The sequence below is a fragment of the Cervus elaphus genome, chromosome 6, assembly GCF_910594005.1.
Source record: "Cervus elaphus chromosome 6, mCerEla1.1, whole genome shotgun sequence".
NCBI classification, from domain to species: Eukaryota; Metazoa; Chordata; class Mammalia; order Artiodactyla; family Cervidae; genus Cervus; species Cervus elaphus.
Genome location: NC_057820.1, coordinates 32444230 through 32466716, shown reverse-complemented (window position 1 = coordinate 32466716; position 22487 = coordinate 32444230). Strand labels below are relative to the sequence as shown.

General features: G+C 37.1%; 2 protein-coding genes across 5 annotated transcripts in view; both read right to left on the bottom strand.

Moving 5' to 3' along the window:
• TMPRSS11A (transmembrane serine protease 11A) overlaps positions 1 to 1097 on the bottom strand; it is a 54471-nt gene extending 53374 nt beyond the window's left edge. For all 4 annotated transcript variants that reach the window (XM_043906625.1, XM_043906627.1, XM_043906626.1 and 1 more), the window contains exon 1: positions 948 to 1097. In XM_043906625.1, the coding sequence (XP_043762560.1) occupies positions 948 to 958 (11 nt within the window). In that variant the 5' untranslated portion in view covers positions 959 to 1097. The remainder of the gene's footprint in view (positions 1 to 947) is intronic.
• A 9140-nt stretch (positions 1098 to 10237) lies between these two features.
• LOC122696179 (transmembrane protease serine 11G-like) overlaps positions 10238 to 22487 on the bottom strand; it is a 34003-nt gene continuing 21753 nt past the window's right edge. Inside the window, exons 6-10 of the mRNA XM_043905858.1 lie at positions 18569 to 18607; positions 17469 to 17640; positions 16233 to 16492; positions 13962 to 14104; positions 10238 to 11817 (exon numbers count right to left, since the gene is read on the bottom strand). Of these exons, the coding sequence (XP_043761793.1) occupies positions 11656 to 11817; positions 13962 to 14104; positions 16233 to 16492; positions 17469 to 17640; positions 18569 to 18607 (776 nt within the window). The 3' untranslated portion in view covers positions 10238 to 11655. The remainder of the gene's footprint in view (positions 11818 to 13961; positions 14105 to 16232; positions 16493 to 17468; positions 17641 to 18568; positions 18608 to 22487) is intronic.

The following is a 22487-nucleotide window of genomic DNA, read 5'->3' as shown; positions in this document are numbered from 1 at the left end:
AGGTTGCAAGAGTCCAGGAGAACTGGACTTAAGGATTTGTGTGTTTGCGGTACTCGGATTCTGGTATCACAGATCTGTCGACACAGAGAAGCCCCTTAACATCTGTTTTCCTCAGATTCCTCATTTTAAAATGGTAGTTGATTTCTGTTCTGCGGATTTCACAGGGTTGGCCTGACTATTATGAAATATAGTCATACACATATAAATGAAATAATATATGTAAAAATGTTTTGGAAATGGCATACATATAAGCAATGGTGAAATATTATTGTCATCATGGATGTTTGAAACCACTATTTTAATTGTATCAAAGGTTATGCCAGTAAGCAAACCTTACTTTGAATAAAAACCTTGAAATAATTGTTTTCTTCTATCTTTAATATTTAATAGGAAAAATTTTAGGGAGTAAACATATTTTCCCCAAACTTAATTCATCTTCTTTCTCTCAGCAAGAAGTCCTAACATTTCCAGATAAAGGCAAGTGTCTCAGCAGCTTTTGACCTCCCAGTCTGCATTAGTTCCCAATGTCTGACAATAAGGTGTAAGAAAAAGCAGGTGAAGGTAAAGTGTTACAGAAGATAAGTTTAGTCAGATTGTTGAAAGGAGGCTTTTCTTAAATCAAATTAACACCTTCTTCTTCCATCCCCTCCAAAATTAGGAGCAATCAGGACACAACATAATATAGGTTTTCATTAACTTCTTCTAAAATCCCAACTATTGAATTTGGCAACATGAAATAAAGCTAGTAATGATTTTAATACAAAAATACTCATTTTAACTGTAAAGATTAATTAATCCAGCTGCTATAATAATTTCTGAACTCTTACAACATCCAGTGCAGAGTGAATCCACGGAGGACACCTTATAGGCAGTCCTCCAGAAACACCGAGAATCTAGCCATTGACAGAGTAGACAGACAAGCCATTACTAAACAAGACTGAACTTACCGATACATCATCTGCAGGAGGAAGAATATGATCTCAAGGTGTGTGCCCACTCAATCTGACCTTCTAATCAACTCTATGACATCTCTAGATATATTAGAGGTCTACGACTGGGAAGAAATAAGGAAACGAATTACAAGCTCTTGAAATGAAACTAGTTTGACAAGTCTGAACAGAGAAGCCTCAACCCATAGAACAGCTTGAAGAAAAGAGCCCAGAGAGAGCATAGTCCCAACAAGAAAGCAATATTTCTTTCTTTCTTTTCTTTTTTTTTTTTTGATATTGACTAATTTTGTTAAAGGAGAAGAAACTGGTTCCAGGGATTTGAGTGAGAAATACCTTAGGAATGCACTAGGATTAAGAGTTTAAAGAAGATTATTGGTAGGTATACAAATATCTTAAAGAAACCTTCACATAAAAAGCTCTTAATAAAAACAATCAGTTATTCTTAAAGCCTAGATTTATAATATGACTCATGAAATACTGTTAAACTTTTGTTGGACAAAAAATTGCTTCCTTCCATATGCTGGGGCTTCCCTGATAGCTCAGTGGGTAAAGAATCCACCTGCAATGTAGGAGATGTGGATTCGATCCCTGGGTTGGGAAGATCTCCTGGAGAAAGGAAAGGCTACCCACTCCAGTATTCTCAGGCTTCCCTTGTGGCTCAGTTGGTAAAGAATCTGCCTGCAATGTGGGAGACTTGGATTCGATCCCTGGGTTGGGAAGATCTCCTGGAGAAAGGAAAGGCTACCCACTCCAGTATTCTGGCCTGGAGAATTCCATGGACTGTATAGTCCTTGGGGTTGCAAAGAGTTGGATACGACTTTCACTTCACTTCACTTTCATATGCTGCCAACTTCTCTCTCACTTAGTACTCTCTTGATAAAAAGATAACCTTAGATAAATCCAACTTTTTATGATTCTACACCTGTAACTTATGCAGGTATACAAACCTGTAGAAAACACACAAATTGATAGATCTAATTTTAAATTTCTGTCTGCCATTCTAAAGTGGCTCCTACTGCTGCAGGCAGTCAATTTATAGTTCATAGGCTTTTCCCTTTCTCACACTCCTGAAGAGCGATTTTTCACCTCTCTTCTTTACTCAAATCCCTTCACTTCTCACTATTAGCTGATGACTTTGCTTCCTACATGATTATGTTAGGTTGCAGAAGCTGCTGTCACAAATTACAACAAACACAGAAATTTAATCTCTCACAGTTCAGGAGACAGAAGTCTGAAACTAAGGTGTCGTCAGAGCTGCACTCCCTCCAAAGGCTAAAGGGAGCCTTTCCTTGCCTCTTCTAGTTCTGGTGGCTCCAGGAATTCCTTGGCTTGTATCTAAAAACTCCAATCTCTGTTTCAGTCTTGACATGAATATCTTCTTTGTTCTCTTTGTGCTCCCTCCTTTTCTGTCTCTCTTTTTTAATGTGATAAAAATACAGATCACAAAATTTGCCATTTTATTTATTTTATTAAAGATGTTTTTGATGTGGATGATTTTCCAGTATTGAATGTGTTACAATATTGTTTCTGTTTTACGTTTTGATTTTTTGGCTTTAAGATGTTTGGGATCTTAACTCCCTGACCGGGGATTGAACACACATGTTCTGCAACCATCACCGTCATCCATCTCTAGAACTTTTTCATTTTCCCAAACTGAAACTCTGTACCCATTATACACTAATTTCTAATTTCCTACTTCCCCTAGACTCTGTAAACCGCTATTCTATTTTCTGTCTCTATTAATTTGATGACTCTAAGGACCTTAAAGCTACTTTATATTAGTATAATCATATAGTATGTCTTTTTGTGGCTGGTTTACTTCCCTTAACATCCTCAAGGTTCATCCATATTATAGCATGTGTCAGGATTTCCTTCCTCTTAAAACTGGAATTGTATCCCATTGTATACATACATATCACATTTTGTTTATTCATTTGTCGGTGTACTTGAGTAACTTGAGTTACTTCCACTTTTTGGTTATTGAGAATAATGATACTATGAATATGGATATACAAATATCAGTCCTTGTTTTCATTTCTTTCGGATATATACCCAGAAATAGAATCATTGTTCATATGGTAATTCTCTGTTTCATTTTTCGAGGAACCACTGGATGTGGACTGTTTGTGTCTTCTCAAAATTCATACACAGAAACACTAACCCCCATGTGATGATAAAGGAGGTAGGGCCTTTCACAGGTGATGAGGTCATGAGGGTAGCGTCATCATGAATGAGGTTAGAACCCTAATAAAAGAAACTCCAAAGAACTCTGTTTCTTCTTCTGCCATGTCAGATCACAGCAAGAAGATGGCTATCTAAGAACCAGGAAGCAAACTTTCAACAGTCATGGATTTGCCTGCACTTTGACTTTGAACTTCCCAGCCTCCATACTGTGAGGAACAAATGTTTATTAGTAAGCTACCCACTCCATGCTATTTTTGTTATAGCAGCCAGAAAGAACTAGGACATGTCATACCACGTTCCGTAACAGTTATATCATCTTATATTCCACCAACAATGAACACGTACTCTAATTTCTTCATATGTTTGCCAACACTTGCTATTTTCTGTTTTTCTTTTTTGGTATCCTGGTGGGTGTGAAGTGGTATCTCACTGTGGTTTTGATTTGAATTTCCCTAATGATTAGTGATATTGAGCAACACGTGTGTGTGCTTAGTCGCTCAGTCATGTCCAGCTCTTTGTGGTCCCATGGACTGCAGCCTGCCAGGCTCCTCTGTCCATGGGGATTCTCCTGGCGAGAATACTGGTGTGGGTTGCCAGGGGATCTTTCCAACCCAGGGATCACACTAAGGTCTCCTGCATTGCAGGTGGATTCTTTACCGACTGAGTCATCAGGGAAGCCCAAGAAAACTGGAGCAGGTAGCCTATCTCTTCTCCGGATCTTCCTGATCCAGGAATCAACCCGGGGTCTCCTGCATTGAAGGCAGATTCTTTACCAGCTGAGCTACCAGGGAAGCAACACATCATGTGCCTATTGCCATTTGTGTATCTTTAGAGAAATAGCTGTTAAAGTTTTTTGCCCAGTTTTGAACTTGGTTGGTTGTTTTTTAGTTGCTGAGTCATAGGATTTCTTTATATATTTCTGGCTATTAACCCCTTATTTGATTTTCAAATATTTACTTTCATTTCATGGGTTGCCTTTTCACTCTGTTGATAGTGTCCACTGATGTGCAAAAGTTTTACATTTTGACATAGTGCAGTTTATCCATTTTTTTCTTTTGTTGCCTGTTCTTTTGGTGTCATGTTGAAGAAATTACTGCCAAATTCATATCATGAAATTTGTCTTCCATACTTTCTAATCCACTGCCACAGATATCATCTATAAGCATCTGACCCACAAATCTCTTTAAATATTTTTTATAATTCTTCTGATTTAAAGTTCTGCTTTCTGGAATAGTTCTACATGGTATTGTTTCTGATATCTCAAATTTAAAATGCCCAAACAAGATATTGTTCTTCAATTTCCCTTCATCCATTCTCGGGTCTTCTACATCTTTTAAATTGTCATGACTTGCATCTATTCTTTTCAAAATCTCCTTCTCATTAACATAAGAATCTTTACCCTACTTCCACTCAGTCACAAAATGCTAACAAACATCCTCCTAAAACAATGAATTACAACAGTTATTTGGGGGTGGGGGAGATGAAGTAATGGAACCATTTACTCTAAACGAATTTTATGCTGAAGTTAAATACATAAGCAAATCACACTGAAGTAATTCTGGTTGAGTTGAGCAGGGCATAACTGGAACCCCACTTACTTAGCATCTCTGTCTCCTGAGAGATGGTCCCCATGAAAGCTATTGCCCTAGAGGTTTCAGAAGACTGTTTACCCTGTTCTATGTAAAAGAAAGAAAGTGACTTGGATTATAATCTATGAATGTCATTGGCATGGATATCATACTGTTTGTATCTTACATTAAGTAGAAAAAAGGAAGAAAATTTGTTAATATATTAATTTCAATCAAAATTGTGAGTTAATGCAGTTACACGTATTAGTTATAAATATAAGAATTATTAAAATTAAAAGATTAATGTTCAAAACCTTCCCTCTACTCCTTGCACCTCTGAGAGATGAAAATATGTCATTTATTTTGCATAGGATGCCAGGATCACCATTTACTGCTTACCCTAACAACCTAGGGAAATTTATTCAAAGTGAGAAAACACTCTCTCCTTCCTTCAACAATAGAGATGGGTCATCAATTTTCCAGCCTGTGGAGGCTGACAGCATTACTTGAGAATGTATGCTTTTCCTTCTGTCATAAGTCTTCTACTCTCATAGCTAAACTATTGTTAAATGAAGATTTCCTGTGTTCTTGATTTTTAGCTTGAACTTGAAATTATATGGGGAAATTAAAACTTTTCCAGGTTATCTGATCTGAAGAAAATATAGAAGGAAACAATTTGAAATTGACTTTGTGCATGATATGATATATTATAGAATTTGTGGGTCATAGGACAAGTGTATACATAATTTAACTAAGACTAACTGCGAATATCAGTAGTTCATGAAAGGTTTACATCCTTCCTTGCACTTGCCATTATTCTCCTTGCTTATTAGGTATAAAGCCATGCCTTACTTTTGCTTTAACTGTGTTTGAATAATCTGAATACCAATTATTTAAGCATTTGCTTTATATGCTTGCTTCTTTTTTATAAATTGTCATTTCATATCATTTGTTCATATTTATAATGTGGTTATTCCTTTCCTGTTGATTTGCAAGAATATTTTGTATTTTGCTAAAGATATCACTACCTTTTCAGTTTTAGACATTTTAAATATGTTTTTTTCCAGGTTATCCATGGTGTTATTTACCTAACAGGAGCAGTATACAAGCACACAGCAGGCTTATTAAGGCAAGCATGTTCTTAGAAAATGTGGGACTTCTCTGATGGTTGACTTTAATTTGAAGACTCCCCATAGGCTTGGTCAGATTTTCTTGCACCTGCACTGGCACGTGATACTTTTTTCCTAACTCTTCTTTTCCGTCTCTACTACACAAATTTTGGACCTGAACTGCATCTGGAAGGGTCTCTTTTCCTCTTCCAACATATGTCTCATTTTTTTTCACAGAAATTTACCCCTATAAATCTCTTGTGCCTTAAATCCAACTGTGGGGTCTGATTGAGTGATTTCAGAAAATCAAAGACCAAAAAACTCATTTCCCCACCTACTGGCAAAGAGGACATTCTGAGTGGCATGTGAGGCACAGATAATCCCTGGCAGGAGGTGACACCTAATTTGCTAAAGATTTTGCCAACAGTGATCTGGGAAAACTTCCTGGTGGAGGGGACATGATTGTAGGGGTGATGGTTCAGCAGTTAAGGGATGAGAAGGGGGAATGCCTACAAAGATAGTGGAATTGGCTGGTTACTGTTAAATTGTATTGTTGCCCTGCAGAGAGATAAGGAGAAACTGAAGGTTGTTGAAAATAAGTTAAAGGTTAAGCATGCCTGCCAGTGCAGGAGATGTAAGAGACGCAAGTCCTCAGAGGAGGGCAAGGCAACCCATTCCAATATTTTTGCCTGGAGCATCCCATGGACAGAGGAGCCTGGTGGGCTATAGTCCCTGGATCTCAAAGAGTCAGACACAACTGAGTGACTAACACACACACAAAGAAAACCCGGAATCTTGAAATGTAAGATGGAGACAGGTGGAAAGATACTGGTATTAGTCCTGCAGATTTCCTGAACCTCAGGAGCCAACAACAGTCTTTTAGGAGCCAACACTTCTCCCAGGCTGGAAGAGCCGCAGAGCTCTCTCCCTCACGTGCAACCAATGGCTCCTCGAGATATCCCCCCTCCTCTATTGACAACCATGCCAATAACTCAGCTAAGAATGCGCTGAGCCTGAGAAGGAGGTAAGGAGACTATGCACCGAAGAAGTTGTAAGAATTAGTGAGTATGTGCTGGCAGAGGAGTACTCCTGCTCCTGGCATTGGGTTCTGAAGTTGCTTGATGGAGGAGGGCTGAATTGAAGATGGGGTGAGTAAGAATCCATTGACCTTCTCGAGGTAGGGAATTTAACATCCTGGCAAGGACCAAGGAGATTGGGCACACTTGCGAGAGTAGATCTTAACCATCTGGAAGAAGCACAATTAAGACTGAGTGAAGCAGAAATGCCCTAGTTGGTCTGGCAGATACTTAAAAAGGCCAAGGAAAATGGCTATTCTGGAATGGGTGTTATATGAAACCAGAAGACCCACTGGTGGATATGTACCGTGGGCAGGCCCATGCCGCTTACCAGAGCCACCAGGACTGAGCTGGTGGGAGGGGCTTGGGCATAACTAAGAAGTTCAGTGTTGGCGCTCTTCTGCAGGTGAAGGCTGACCATGATGCTAATAACTACAGATCTGGGCTCTCAGAGTGAAGCAGCACTCGGAGGAAATCATGTTCTTGGACTTCAGTTCACCAGTGCTGGAGGCCTGGAGGAGTGAGGGTGAGGAAAAGAAAACCTGAAAGCATCTGATCATTTGCTATCTTTCCCAGAAGTTTCTCTCCTTTGTATGAATTTTCCTGGATACTTCCAAAATTGGTGGTTTGGGTTGCTGAGTCTAGACTGGTGTGAAAAACAGGTGAACATTGTCTCAAGGCAATATAGGGCAAGGCAGGGTCCTGGGGGACCAAGTAAAACTTAAAAAAACCTTCTTTCAACTATTTGCTCATTACATTCTAGGCTTCAAGGGCCCACCCTTCCTACATACTCTGGTTCAAGGTAGGCCTGTCTCCTGGTATCTCACTTTTGTTATGATTTCCTGGTCTAGAATTCATGTTTACTTCTTATTCTATAGTTTATCTTATTTGGTTGATTTGGAGAAGGAAGTAAGTTCCTAAGCTAGTTTACCATTTTGGTAGAAACAAAAGCCCAGATATACTCATGTGTGGGAGATTGTGTGTGTATGTATAAAATAATATCATTTTGGGGGGAAAAGGTGGGTAATTTATTTATAAGTGAACAGATATATTCATTTATATTTGTATACATAGAAAACAACATAATAGGTTGACCAGGAAGTTTGTTCAGATTTTTCCATACGCTGTAACAGAAAAACCTGAACGAACTTATTGGCCAGCCCAATAAAAGCATATATAGAACTTTAAACTTGGTTATCTTAGAAAAAAATTGGAGAGGTATTGCCAGAGTTATCTCTGTACTGCTTTATGTTTAGAAAACAGCTCCTGTAATTTTATATCTTGAAATGAAACTACAATAAAATATATTTTAAAATAACATGAACCAGGAGATGGCAGCATAGTAACATGTTTGGTCTAAGTTTCTTAGGTCCTCGCAGCGTTTGAAGGACCATAGGTGTGGGTCACAGTGATTTGTTGTTTTCATATTTTCTAGATTCATCTATAATAAATCTACATTAACAGATTGCACAATCCAATCCTTGTTTTTTTGGGTTGACTTCTTGCTTAACCTACAATTTGATATTTCTTTTCTTTGAGACTAAGTCACTCTGATACACCTCATTATTTGCTACTCTTGTTTGGTTGCCATTAACATAGCTTTTGTGTTTACAAGAAATTCCCTATTGATTTAAAAAGTAACCCCCCCCCCAAAAAAAAAAAAAAACACCTCTCTTTGATTCTTTAATATACTACTAGTTGAGGAAGTTCTAGGATCTTTATCTAAGGGAAATAGGAAAGCCCCATTTCTACCTGTGGGTCCCTGTGGACCTGCTGTAGATCATACAGATGCCCTCTCCACTAGTGGACCAGCAACCCCAGAGGAAGGAGAGTCCAAAAGTGGTCATGCTTTGCCTGCCTAACCATACTCTCCAAAGGGTCTGCTACTTTCAACAGCAGTTTTAAAAAATACTTTTGGTTCTTTATGTAGTCTTGAGCATAGGATTCAGGTTTATATACAACGGTGTACCCATTGTCTAGAATACCCAATGTCTAATGCATAGAGATTTAAGAAATATTTGTTAGATGAATAAGTGATTATGTAAGTAGTTGCATCAAATACTCTAGGTCAGTGATGTCCGATAGAACTTTCTGTGATGAAAATGATGTATATCTGTGCTATCCAAAATGGTAGCCGCCAGTCACAGGTAATGATTTTATGTTTAAATTGTGATTTGTTTATGTAGCTGATGGATACTAACATTCATGCAGTTTCACCTGGGGCTTAAGAATATTTAGATTGCATATGTGTTTTATACTCTGATTCTTATGAAGTTAAATACATGAGTGTAAAAGGGTTCAGGGTAAAGCCTTAAAACATATTTGTATCTACATCTTTCTGGTTCCAGCAGAAAGGGGATTTGAAATATGGTTCTTGTTTAATGCTTTGTTTAGAAAAAAGGAAATGACCTTAATTGTTTAAAACAATGTGATTTGTATGACTGAATAAATAAATTTTAATTGTATTAATTTAAATTAATTTATATCTAATTAGCCTCAACTGGCTTAGACAATCCAGATTTTAGTGCATAGTAATGCTACATGATTCTCTATTCTTCACTCTACAGTGTTAGTGAATGATGGTCTGAGACATTCTGCCTCAACTCATTATGTAATATTCTTTCAAATGGTATCTGTTTATACATTCCAAGGATACTTAATCGATAAAAATTGTTTAGGATTTAGTTATTTGGCATTTATGTCTCTAGATACATATTTATATCAATATCTATATAATCTCTCTATATCTCTAGATATATAGATCTATTTACGTCTATATTTATCCATTCATCCATCCACTCACCCATTTGCCCAACTAGAGATGAATTATTTGCTTGTAGCAACTCAGTCTTCAAACTGCCTCCTTTATCCAACTAGTTTCAATTCCCAAATGATCTTAATTTGGCTTGGATTGTTTAGATATGAGTGTTTAAATACCATCATGGTAAATGGCATTTTGGCATTCTCAGTGTATCAACATTAAATAAAGGATGAAAAAAAAGATATCTTTAAACTCATGTAAGGCAATTGTGGGTGCAAGATTTTTAATGATGACTCTTTTTCTCTATTGATTCCATGGCAGTGGTTCTCACCTAGGGGTGATTTTACCCCTTGGGGGACATTTGACAATGTCTGGGTACATTTTTATTTGTTACAACTTGGTAGAGTTACCACTGGCACCTAGGGTAAGAGGGAAAGAAAGCTGCTAATCATTCTACACTGTAGAAGATTCTGCCGCCCCTCAAACCTCCCCCCGCCTCCGCCCCAAGAAAGAATTACCTGACATGTCAATAGTACCAAGGTTGAGAAGCCCTGCCAAGTAGTGATGATTCAAAGATAATGAGTCTGAATTTATCATTATAAATATATTTTAATTTACAATATAATATTATGTGGGAGAAGACTCTTGATATAAAACTCAAAAAGTCTTCACATGACAGTTATTTCATTAACTAAATTAATTGTAACAGGAGGAGCCAAATAAAATTCAGATGCACAAGAAAAGTTTGAGTTTTGCTCAATACTAGTCATGTACAGTGGCACAAAATATGCATTTAAATATACATAAAATGACTGTATCATTATTAAACCATCCAAAGATACTTTCTTATTTGAATATTCTTTATAAATACAATTCTTCAAAGAATGACCACCATTTGTAACAGTAAATTTAAATATTATACAATAAAGTCTTTCCTAAACTCATATCAAACTGAATTAATTTCTAATTTTCTGTTGACTTCTTATATATTTATGAATATATAATTTATACTGGCATCTCATTCTGTGAGTCCCTTAAATATTCTGAAGTTGAAAATAAAATAGTTTAAGAAATGAACTGCATTAGTAAATAATTAAACAGAAGTGAAAAGTACAGTTAGACCAGAAGCGGAACATTTTCCATTTTTTATAGCTGGAAAGTAACTTCTCTCACTAAGTCCTTGCCTCTTCTCATTCCCCACCTGACGAAAAGGCCAAGGAACTGCTTTTATTTTCTGAATATCAAAAGTCATTTTTACATAGTTTGAAACAAAATCCTGTCCTAGGCAGTATTTCCAGTTCTCCTACTATCTGATCCAAGGATTTATTCATTGTTCTAAACTGAACATTAGTGTAGTTGTTTAAAGAGTTCAAAATCTGCACTGTTGGGTGTAAATTTAAATGTCAAGATTTTCCAAGTTTCAGAAAGAGGTTAAATGAACATCTGACGGCAAAGGGGAAAGGACTCTTGCAGTGCCATCTCTTGAGTCCTGGTTTCATGTCTAATGCCTCTCCATCATTTGCATTAGTGTCAGCCAAAATGAATCACCTGGATTTGTCTGGTGTAGTGAATCTACAGATTCTTGGTGAGGATTATTTGAGGAGGAGGCTAAAAACTATGAAGTCAGGGAAGGGCAGTATGCTGTGTCAGGAAAAAAAATTACGAATACTTAGCCAGCTGGTACTCATCTGATTAAACTGCTGGATTTCTCTAAAATGGAAAGTGTGTAGTAGAAACCAAAAGATGAGCCAGGAGGCAATCAGAGACACTTAGCAGCAACGGCAGATCTTACTGGAGTTGACACTATGGTATATGCTTGTGGTCAGTGAGACACATCAGGTGATGTAAAAGAAAGCCTTCTTTCCTCACATGTTAGAGGAGAGTTGTCAGATCAGGCTTATTTGCATCTTGAATTTGATGACAACATACATATCGGCACATACTAAACATGATTTGCCAGAGGCCACACATGGGATTTACATTTTGGATGTAGAGGTGGTTATTACATTAGATGCCAGTTTTAGACTTAATCCAGTCCCGATAATGAGTCACTTTGGTATAGACTCCAGGCTTGTTTTCTTTTCCACAGTCCATTCCCCAGCTTACTATTCCGATAAGATACCAGATGTTTCCATCACGTGCTATAACCAGAGGTCCCCCAGAATCACCCTGGCAAGTGGGAAGGAAAAAAAAGATCAATGTGATAAATAAAGGGGTGTCAGAAATACAAGTTAATCAGCATCTGGATGTCTAGTAAATTAATGTTTTAAGTTGAAATATGAAAAACAAATTCTGTTTTTACTCACCATTAATTTAATAGTTGAGATTCTTATTATCTGTTATCTGATTATCTCTGTTTACCTCTATTAATGTCTCTTTCTGGAAGGTAGTGTGACTAAAGTTAAGGTTTCAGTTTTATCCTTGTGTAGTTTTTAGTTTTGCTTGGTCTCAGCAGACAGCACAAATTGAACCTAGGTCTAAGCATCCATTTCTTACATAAATGTGACCTCAAGTGTCACTTCTGCCATGAAGCCTCTCCTAAATCTGTTAGGTAGGAATAATCTCATGCTTTGAATCTGGAATCCCCACCTTGTTCCACCAGTTGATAGGAAGGTGTCTGAGGTGTGTAGCAATAGATTTGAGAGGAGAAAGATAGGCAAAGGACATTCCAAATGAATGTGCATGATTGATTACACACAGGGTTTTGCTCCCAAGTGAACTGGTTTGAGTGTAGGAATCAAGAAGACTTCCCTGATATAGTTAAGCCTTTCACAAATGATTTTTAATTTTATCTTTTAGCAATGAGTCTATTCACTTAAAAGAAATATTATATGGAAACCCCTTCCAGATGTTAAATAAGAGAGATGATTCTGTTTGAAGTAGGCAGGGTTCTTAGAGTCTTGTGCCTTTAAACTCTCTTCCCATCACATACTTCTTAGTACACTCTCTTGCCCAGTGGACAGAGAGTAAGAGCTCTGGTCTACCAAAAGCAATTGTCCTGAGCTTCTTTCCCAAAGTCCTAAATCCTAATTTAGGTTCTTAGTATACTAGAGGTGAAGGAAGCAAGGGAACATGGACCAACAGAATGAGAACATCTGCTCTCTTATGGAATAAACTCATATACAAGTCTCTATTCAACAGATTCCTTTTTTTTTTTTTTTTTTTGTGGAGCTGAGTCTATTTCAAACATAGAATTGCTAAACCGTTGGATTCAGTTTCAAATGGTACAGGTAGAAGGTTTAATTATTTATTTTCAGTCCTTGAAATAGCCATACTTTACAATGTATTATCTTTAAATGCTTAGTGATTAAAATTAATGCTCTGTAAGGTTGAGGGAAATGCAATTTATTTAACTAGTACGTGATTTGTGAGGTAACACTTTGAAATGAATGTATAGATATTTTCTCTCCTAAGTAGTATAATTCTATGTGATGTACACTGTTTAAGTTCAGAGGTTCAAGCACTGGTGTGATGATGCTCTACTGGCCATGGAGACATCTGCAGGTCCCAGGCCACAGTGCCTTGCAATTAGAGGGATTAGATACCTAACTACAGAGTCTGACTGTGGCTTGAAGCAGTGATTGTATGTCTCTGGTTTGGTTTCTATTGTCTACAAGAAGTCCTTTTCTTTAATCAGAGCCCACCAGTTTGCAGCTGGTGATTATTCTTTACACATGGCTCTGGGCTTCCCTGGTGTCTCAAATGGTAGAGAATCCACCTGCAATGCGGGACACCTGGGTTCAATGCCTGCATTGGGAAGATCCACTGGAGGAGGGCACAGCAACCCACTCCAGTTGTCTGGCCTTGAGAGTCCCCACAGATGGAGGAGTCTGGCGGGTTACAGTCCATGGGGGTGCAAAGAGCTGGACATGCCTGAGTGAATCAGCACCGCACCAGACAATAGTAAACGAGGACTATTTCCTATGGCTCTTCTTTTCCCTGTAACTTTTCAAAAAAATTTCTAGTCATGCCTGTTTTTTAAAATTTTATTCAAATTTTTCTTATTTCAATTTTATATAGGAGTATAGTTGATCGACAATGTTGTGTTAATTTCAGATGTACAAGAAAGTTATTCAGTTATGCATATACATGTATCTATGCTTTTTCAAATTCTTTTCCTGTTTAGATTATTACAGAATATTGAGCAGTCCCCTGTGCTATATGGTGGGTCCTTGTTGGTTATCTGTTTTAAATGTAACCCTATATACTCTGCTATTTTCTCTTCTCCACAAATTTAATTTCATAGAGTCACATTGTTCAGTCAAGTTATCTCTAGTAACAGATTCATTTTGTAGATTTGAATGTATTCTTACTTCACAGGCATCTAGTTTTCCTTTCAAGAATCCAGCACATATCATTCCTGATGATACAGCTCCACCATATACATGAACTTGATTACATATATCATTACTTATGATCTCTACTTCAACTTCTCTCAGAGTATTGGGAAAGGGACCTAAAGAGAAAAAAATAAATAGATGAAAAATTTCCATATTATTGCTTATGATAGTTAATTGTTGTTTCTTGCAAATGATGAACCAGTGAGAAAACATTTTTCTAGAGATAATATCACTCTGGACTCGATGACCAGTGTTCAGATTCAAGTTTTATTTCTAGGGTATCTCCTATGTGCTAGGTACCATGCTTGGTACATTGACTCCTACTGTCTTATTTAATCCTAGCTACCGTCGTCACTCATTGGAAAAGACCCTGATGCTGGGAGGGATTGGGGGCAGGAGAAGAGCGACAGAGGATGAGATGGCTGGATGGCATCACCGACTCAATGGGCATGAGTTTGAGTAAACTCCGGGAGTTGGTGATGGACAGGGAGGCCTGGGGTGCTGCGATTCATGGGGTCACAAAGAGTCGGACACGACTGAGCGACTGAACTGAACCGTCATCAAAGATAGATGTGAGTATTCTTTTTTTCAGATGAGGAAACCAAAGCTCACCTGGTTTTGAGTCTTAGCCGTGATCACATAGTTACATGAAGGATAACGTTAGATTTAAACCCAGGGGATTCCTCACCACCTGGGATAATCTGTGACAGTTTACCTTACCTTATCTGACAATCTGCCTCATCACTTGACAAAGCACATCTCAGAGATATTGCAAGTTTGGTTCCAGACCACCACACTGAAGCTAATATCTCAATGCAGCCAGTTATACAAAGTTTTTTATTTTCCAGTACATATGGAAAGTATGTTTACACTATACTATAATAAGTGTGCAATAGCATTATGTCTAAATATATATAAATGTATATGTTAATTTAAAAATCTTATTGTTGGAAAATACTAACTGCTACCTGATAAAGACTCAGATAAAAGCTATACTTTGAGCAAGGACACAAACAAGACTGTAATGCCATTATAAGAGTCTATATTGTTGCTTGTATTTTACTCTTGTCTGAGTCTTTTGCAACCCCATGTACTAGAGCCCACCAGGTTTCTCTGTCCATTAGATGCTCTAGGCAAGAATACAGGAATAGGTTGCCATTTCCTTCTCCAGGTGATATTCTCAACCCAGGGGTGGAACTTGTATCTCCTGCATTGGCAGGCAAATTCTTTACCACTGAGCCCCCAGAGAAGCCCATAAGAGTCAGAAATTCAAGAGCAGACTAAATTATATATAATAAATCCAACCAAGAGACATGAGAACTGGAAACTCAAATCAGGCTCTAAAGTTCTATCTTTGAAGCTTATTGTATATTATTAAGTGTAGTAAAATGTCTGTCAAAATTTATAAAGTCTCAGGCTCGAAAACTCTTTCATAAATACATGGATACAAAGGGCTCCTTTAATGTTTAGCATCAAGAACACCATTCAAATTGCTTGCTTAAGGTATTTCTGTTTAACTGTATTTCTGTACATTACAGAAAGCTTGTCATTATTACTGCTCACAAATTACATACTTTAAGAATCATCAACCATAACAGTCTCTGTGTACAAAAGGCAACAACAACAAAAAAACATTATATGGAAAGTTGTTGTTTAGTCACTAAGTTGTGTCTGACTCTTCTGAGACCCCAGGGACTGTAGCCTGCTAGGCTCCTCTGTCCATGGGGTTTCTCAGGCAAGAATATTGGAGTAGGTTGCCAGTTTTTTTGAAAGGAAAGCTATAGCTACATAGATTCCAAAATACCCCATAAAGAAGATAATACATACAGGTACTGTTTAATAGTAGTTTTCATAACTTACCATTAGTTTAGTCAGTCAGTCATGTCCGACTCTTTTCGACCCCATGGACTGCAGCATGCCAGGCTTCCCTGTCCATCACCAAGGATTTATATCTTGTTTCTGCCATATTTTTCATGTGACATCTTGATTACATCTATTTTCTATATTTTGATTTTGTATCTTATATCTCTTCCAATGGGGAAGAAGATCCTCTGGAGGAGGGAATGGCAACCCACTTCAGTATTCTTGCCTGGAGAATCCCATGGGACAGAGGAGCCTGGCAGGCTAGGGTACAGAGGGTCACAAAGAGTTGGACATGACTGAAGCGACTTAGCATGCACGCACGCATTCCAGTGGAGGATGAGTTTTCTTTTTTCACTTGTACATTTTTACTGAGATACTCACCATTTGCTTTTAGAGCTCCCCATCCAGTGACAAACACTTTGCTCTTAGGCAAGGCTTCAAAAGTAGCATCCGGGAGACAGACTCTGTGCACCTCATCCGAAAATACGACAGGGGTGGAGAGCTTCACCACAGCAATGTCATCATCATGCTTATGGGACGCATAGTCTTCATGAATGACAACCGACTGCACCTCTTGTCTCATTAGTGGGGGGCTTAGAGTTGTTCCAAAGCTAGCCGTCCAGCGTTTGGGGTTTTTGTAGCTGATCACAGATTAAAAGGATTATGGTTGGTTTAGATCATTTCTGATCAGAAGTTGCCCAGGACTCTGAATGAGCATGGACATAATGGTGGGGAAGGGCAAATTGTTTAAAGTGGTAGTTGCTTGGGATCCTCCCACTTTCTTTATTTGTGGCTTCTCCCTGGGACTCCTTTTTTCATTTTGTTGATAAACCTTCCCCATTCTAAAACAGCTTAAAATTACTCTCCTTGAGGGAAAGTTTGTATTTTTTTTAAAGGAAACTTATTATCGCCAGTTTTGGTTGTAAAAGTAATTCAGATTACTTGATGAGTATACAAGTAAGTAAAAATTAGACATATGTACCCACATGTACACACACATAAGTACTCATATCTATACATATAAATGTATGTATATCTATGGAGAGAGAAAAGAGAGAGGGAAAGAGAGGTGGAGCCACTTTTATATTGTTTTCACATCCTTCCTTTTCAGTAAACATTTTTATCCAGAATATTTTCCCATTTTATATGAATTTCAATAGGTTTATTGTATCTCTTTAGTATTCTCAAGTGTTTCACATGTTAAGTCACCAAAAAGCATACAAGTAATAAAAGCACAGCACCAGATATTCATGTGGGAAAATCAGATGTAAGTTTGAGGGTTGGGATACTATTATCTGAGTTTTATTTTAAGAAATGCACAGTATATTTCAGGAAAACTGGTGTGTGTGTATGTGTTTAACTTTTGGTGATGTTAACTTGTTTTTAAAGTTGAGGTTGTTGGAGAATCTATATTCAGTTGGAATTGAAAATATTCTAATTTTTCCCTATTCTTCAGTAATTGTTACTTCTTTTAAGTCTGCTGGACAATTATGTATACCATTTTAGGGTCTAAGATGACCAGTGAAAACGGGATAACAATTACAGGGTGTGAAGGTGAGGAGATGAAATTGGTGACCTCTGTTATATATGGAGAGGCTGGCACAGGTGAGGACTTACGATTCAAAGCAATGAGCAGCAGTCAGGAGCCACACCTCACTAATCAACGTGGCTCCACAGAAATGGATGCCGTCAACCTGCAGGCTGGCTTGCCAAGGCCAATCAGCTTTCTTTGCAACACTACCATCGGCAATTCTTTCCATGGATGGGAACTCCCTCCCTAAACCGCAACCTGTCAGAGGGAATTAGACGGTTATTTCCAGAGTTATAAATGTGTGTGAGTATGCTTGGCACATTAAGATGGAAATATAACCTTGCCTCACCTTAAAAATTAATCAAAACTGCATGACAGAATAATAATTATTCACACTGAAAAAAGGATTAACTTAAAAAAATATTTGATACCTCTTACAGCAATTTCACTTTAAATTTTTTTTTCATATTTTCTGAATCACATTTTTATAGGCAGAAGTTTAAAAAAAAAAAAGAAGTTTACCTGAGTGATTTTTGACAATTTTAAGTGTGAAATTTACAGCATTTAAAGCAGAAGAATACCATTTTTACTCTTCTAAAATACTTCTCTGTTACAAAAAATCATTACACTACAACAGTATAAATGTCAAAGTTCACATATTAAAGTTAGTGGATGTCATTAAATTCTAAGCAAAATCTTCTGCTTTAACAAAATGAGCCAAATAAACTCAAATAAGATAAAATGAAAAGGGATTGTAAAAAAGAAAAGTCATCAGCAAAACTTTCTTTGTGGTAGAGCAAGTATGTTATTAATAGTAATTTTTCCCCTTGGGGAGAGTTAAATTATGTATCCATTAAAAGTTGTTATATACTTCTGGGAAAAAGTTTATATGGGAATAGTGATATTCCAAAAGTGTTTTGGGTTCTATTATTTAATTTATATGGGCTTCCCAGGTGGCTCAGTGGTAAAGAATCTGCCTGCCAATGCAGCAGATGCGGGTTAGAACCCTGGGTAGGGAAGATACTCTGGAGGAGGAAATGGCAATCCACTTCAATATTGTTGCCTGGAAAATCCCATGGACAGAGGAAACTGGTGCTACAGTCCATGGGGTCATAGAGTCAGACATGACTGAGTGCACATGTAAGCATCTGATTTATATACATCTCAATAATAATGTTGAACTTACAACTGTTCAGGATGTGCTCTGCTTGTACATTATTCATATCTGTGGGAAAAAAACAGTGATTGGTCAACAGTGGAACACTTTAAACACTCTTTCTACATGACATGAATGTTTCTATTTTGGAGGAATTGAAGAGTCAATAAATTCTTAATTTAAATAAAATTCTACAATAAGTAGAGGCCCAGACATAGATTAAACTCTTCTTCTGACTATATGTGGCCTCTGGGAAAATCCTGTTCATAATTATAAAATCATTGGCATGGGGAAGGATATTGTTTGCCATGAAGGATGACTACATCTAATTAATTAATCCCACATCAATTTATTAAAATATAAGTTAAACAGAAGAGGGTGTAGGTAGATATCACTACACACCTATCAGGAAGGCTAAAATGAAAAATAGTGATAACACCAAATTTTGGCAAAGATGCAGAGAAACTGGGTAACTCATATAATAGGAAATGCAAAATGGTACAGCCACTCTCAGAAATAGTTTGGTAGTTCCTTTCAAAACTAAAAATGTTTTTATCAACTGCAGTTGTACTCTTAGACATTTATCTCAAAGAATGAAGACATATTCATGAAGAAACTTGGACATGAATGTTTATAGCAGCTTCATTGTAGTAGGCAAAAACTTGAAACTACCCAAATGCTCTTCAGCAGATGAGTGGTTAAACAAACTGGAATGCTATGAAAACTGCCTAGCAATAACAAGGAACAAACTATTGATACAATAAGATGGATTAACCTCAAGCAAAATATGTTGAACGAAAGTGGTCAATCTCAAAAGGATACCAAGTATATAATTCTATTTATGTGAAATCTATAAAATAATGTAATTACAGAGATGAAAAATGGATTAGTGGTAGTTGGGCTAGGTATAGATAGAAGAAATAGGTGTTGCTTTAAAGAAGTAACACTAGAGAGCCTTGACATTGTACAGTTGAATATATTGATTCTGGTGGTAGTTATACAATATGTGATAAAATTGCCTAGAGCTATACATACAAATCCACACACAAATTAGTTCATATATTATTGTGGAATCTGAATAAATTCTGTGGATTGTATCCATTTGAATTTCTTGGTTTTAATGTACTGCATCAAGGAAGGCTGGGGGAAGGGTACAAGTGCATGAGATTTCTCTATAAATTTCTTTGCAACTTCATGTAAATCTATAATTATTTCAAAATAATATTTTAAAAGCCTATCAAACATGCTGATAGAAAGTCTGAATTATCTTTCTCTTTTTTTCTATAGAAAATAATATAAAAACTTTGATGTTTGAAGAGTATACAGCAAAAAAAAAAAAGGTAAGGGAAAAATAGTAAGATATTACAGAGAAACATGAAGTAACTAACAAATAAAAAAAGGGTGTTTTTAAACAGCCCAGCAAATAATGGGCTGAAGCCCTAAAAAGACATTTCTCCAAAGAAGACATACAGATGGCCAATAAACACATGAAAAGATTTTCAACATTACTTATTATTAGAGAAATGGAAATCAAAACTACAATGAGGTATCATCTCCCACCAGTCAGAATGACCATCACCAAAGAAATCTATAAACAATTAATGCTGTAGAGCATGTGGGAAAAAGGAAACTCTTGCACTGTTGGTGGTAATATAAATTAATATAGCCACTATGGAGAACAGTATGGACATTCCTTAAAAAAACAAAAAACAAAAAACTAGGAATAAAACTACCATATGACCCAGCAATTCCAGTGCTGGGCATATACCTTGAGAAAACTAAAATTTTAAAAGACTTATGTACCCCCAATATTTGGGGCTTCCCCAGTGTCTCTGGTAAAGAATCTGCCTGCAATGCAGGAGCTGCAGGTTCAATCCCTGGGTCAGGAAGATCCCCTGGAGAAGGGAAGGACAACCCACTCCAGTATTCCTGCCTGGAGAATCCAGTGGACAGAGGAGGCTGGTGAGATACAGTCCGTAGGGTCACGAAGAGTCCGTCACTGCTGAAGCAACTTAGCACACATGCACGCATGCATGCATCCCTGATGCTCACTGCTGCACTATTTACAATAGCCAGGGTATGGACACAGCCTCGATGTCCATCAACAGACGGATGGATAAGGAAGTTGTGATGCACATATACAAGGGAGTATTACTCAGCCAGGAATGAAGGAATGAATTTGAATCAGTAGAACTGATGTGGATGAACATAGAGCCTGTTATACAGAGTGAAGTAAGTCAGAAAGAGAAAGGCAAATATCATATATTAATGCATATATATGGAATCTAGAAAAGTGATTCTGATGAACCTATTTGCAAGGCAGGAAGAGAGACTCAGACATAGAGAACAGACTTGTAGACACAGTAAGGGAAGTAGAGGGTGGGACAGATTGAAAGAGTAGCATGGAAACATATACATTATCATATGTAAAACAGATAGCTAGTGGGAAGTTGTTTTGTAACACGAGGAGCTCAGCCTGGTGCTCTGTGACAACCTAGAGGGATGGGATAGGGTGAGGGGTGGGGGGGAGGTTCAGGAGAGAGGGAACATGTGTATATTTATGGCTGACTCATGTTGTTACATGGCAGAAATAAACACAGCATTGTAAAGCAATTATCCTCCAATTAAAATTGATTTTTAAAAAGCATTCTTTTTTCTGAATTACATGATATTTAGAGAGTTAATCAGCTTTTTAAAATTTTCGATTTGTTGTCACTCCTTTCCTATTCTAGCTAAATATTCATTACCCAAAACAAAACTTAGCTGGAAGCTAAACTCAAAGCTTCTCCTTGAGCTTTATCATAATCCTGTAAAAATTACCTTTAAAAAACTAAGCTTAGCAGAATTCTGCTGGACTCAAGATATTCTCAGATAACTCTTTCAATATTTGTGTTTTGGAGCCATTTGTGTGTTTAGTTTCCAAGCTCTCTTTTTTTTTTTTAAAAGACACGTTAATCAATTCTCCAACTTCTCAGGTTCAACATTGTTAAAGGTATCAGAGAAAGTCCACTTAATAATACATTACATTAATTTGCTTGTTCTTGTACTTTTCAAAATTTTTACATTTTCCTAAAGAATAAGTTTCACTTACTGTTTTCATTTTGCGAAACAGGAATTGAGACACAGAGGTCCAACAATTAATCGAAGGCTACAACTGTTACTGCTAGGACATAGGTCTTCTGGTTTCTAAGTCTTGGTTTCTTTTCACTACCACCTGCAGTCCTTCTTAGTATGTATTCCATGCATTTTCTCTTTATATTATATGTATTTAAATGAGTTCTTTTACCCTATAAAACGCAACTTTTGCTTTTTAAAGTTTATATATACAACCTCTTGCTTTCTAAAGCATAGTTGTAAAGCTCTTAAGTGAGAAAAGGAAGGATTCCAGGTTCCTCAGTGTTCCATGGTATCTGTTAATGTTAAAACACTACTTTTGTTTCATGCTCACTTTTGAGACTCTGAATTAGTTTACAGAGTTAAAGACACAGTGTTTTGCAAATACCCTGTTCCTGTCCTGTGCTGAGTTTTGTGTTAATCTTGGGAAGGTGATTATGTCTACAGAAGACACATTTCCTGTGTGTCTTACCAAAAGACTTACCACTCTTTTGCAGAGAAGTAAATTTTTAAAAATAAATATGGATTAATTTTCAAGCACCCTGATAAGGACAGAAGTGTCTCAGGATAAATTATGAATCTTAGGAGAACTTCCCATGGGAATGAGGAATGTCTTAATAGTAACTTGACAAACCTAGACAGCATATTAAAAAGGAGAGACATCACTTTGCCAACAAAGGTCCATAGAGTCAAAGCTATGGTTTTCCAGTAGTCACGTACAGATATGAGAGTTGGAACATAAAGAAGGCTGAGCGCCAAAGAATCGATCCTTTTGAATTGTGGTGCTGGGGAAGACTCTTGAGATCCCTTGGGCAGCAAGGAGGTCAAACCAGTC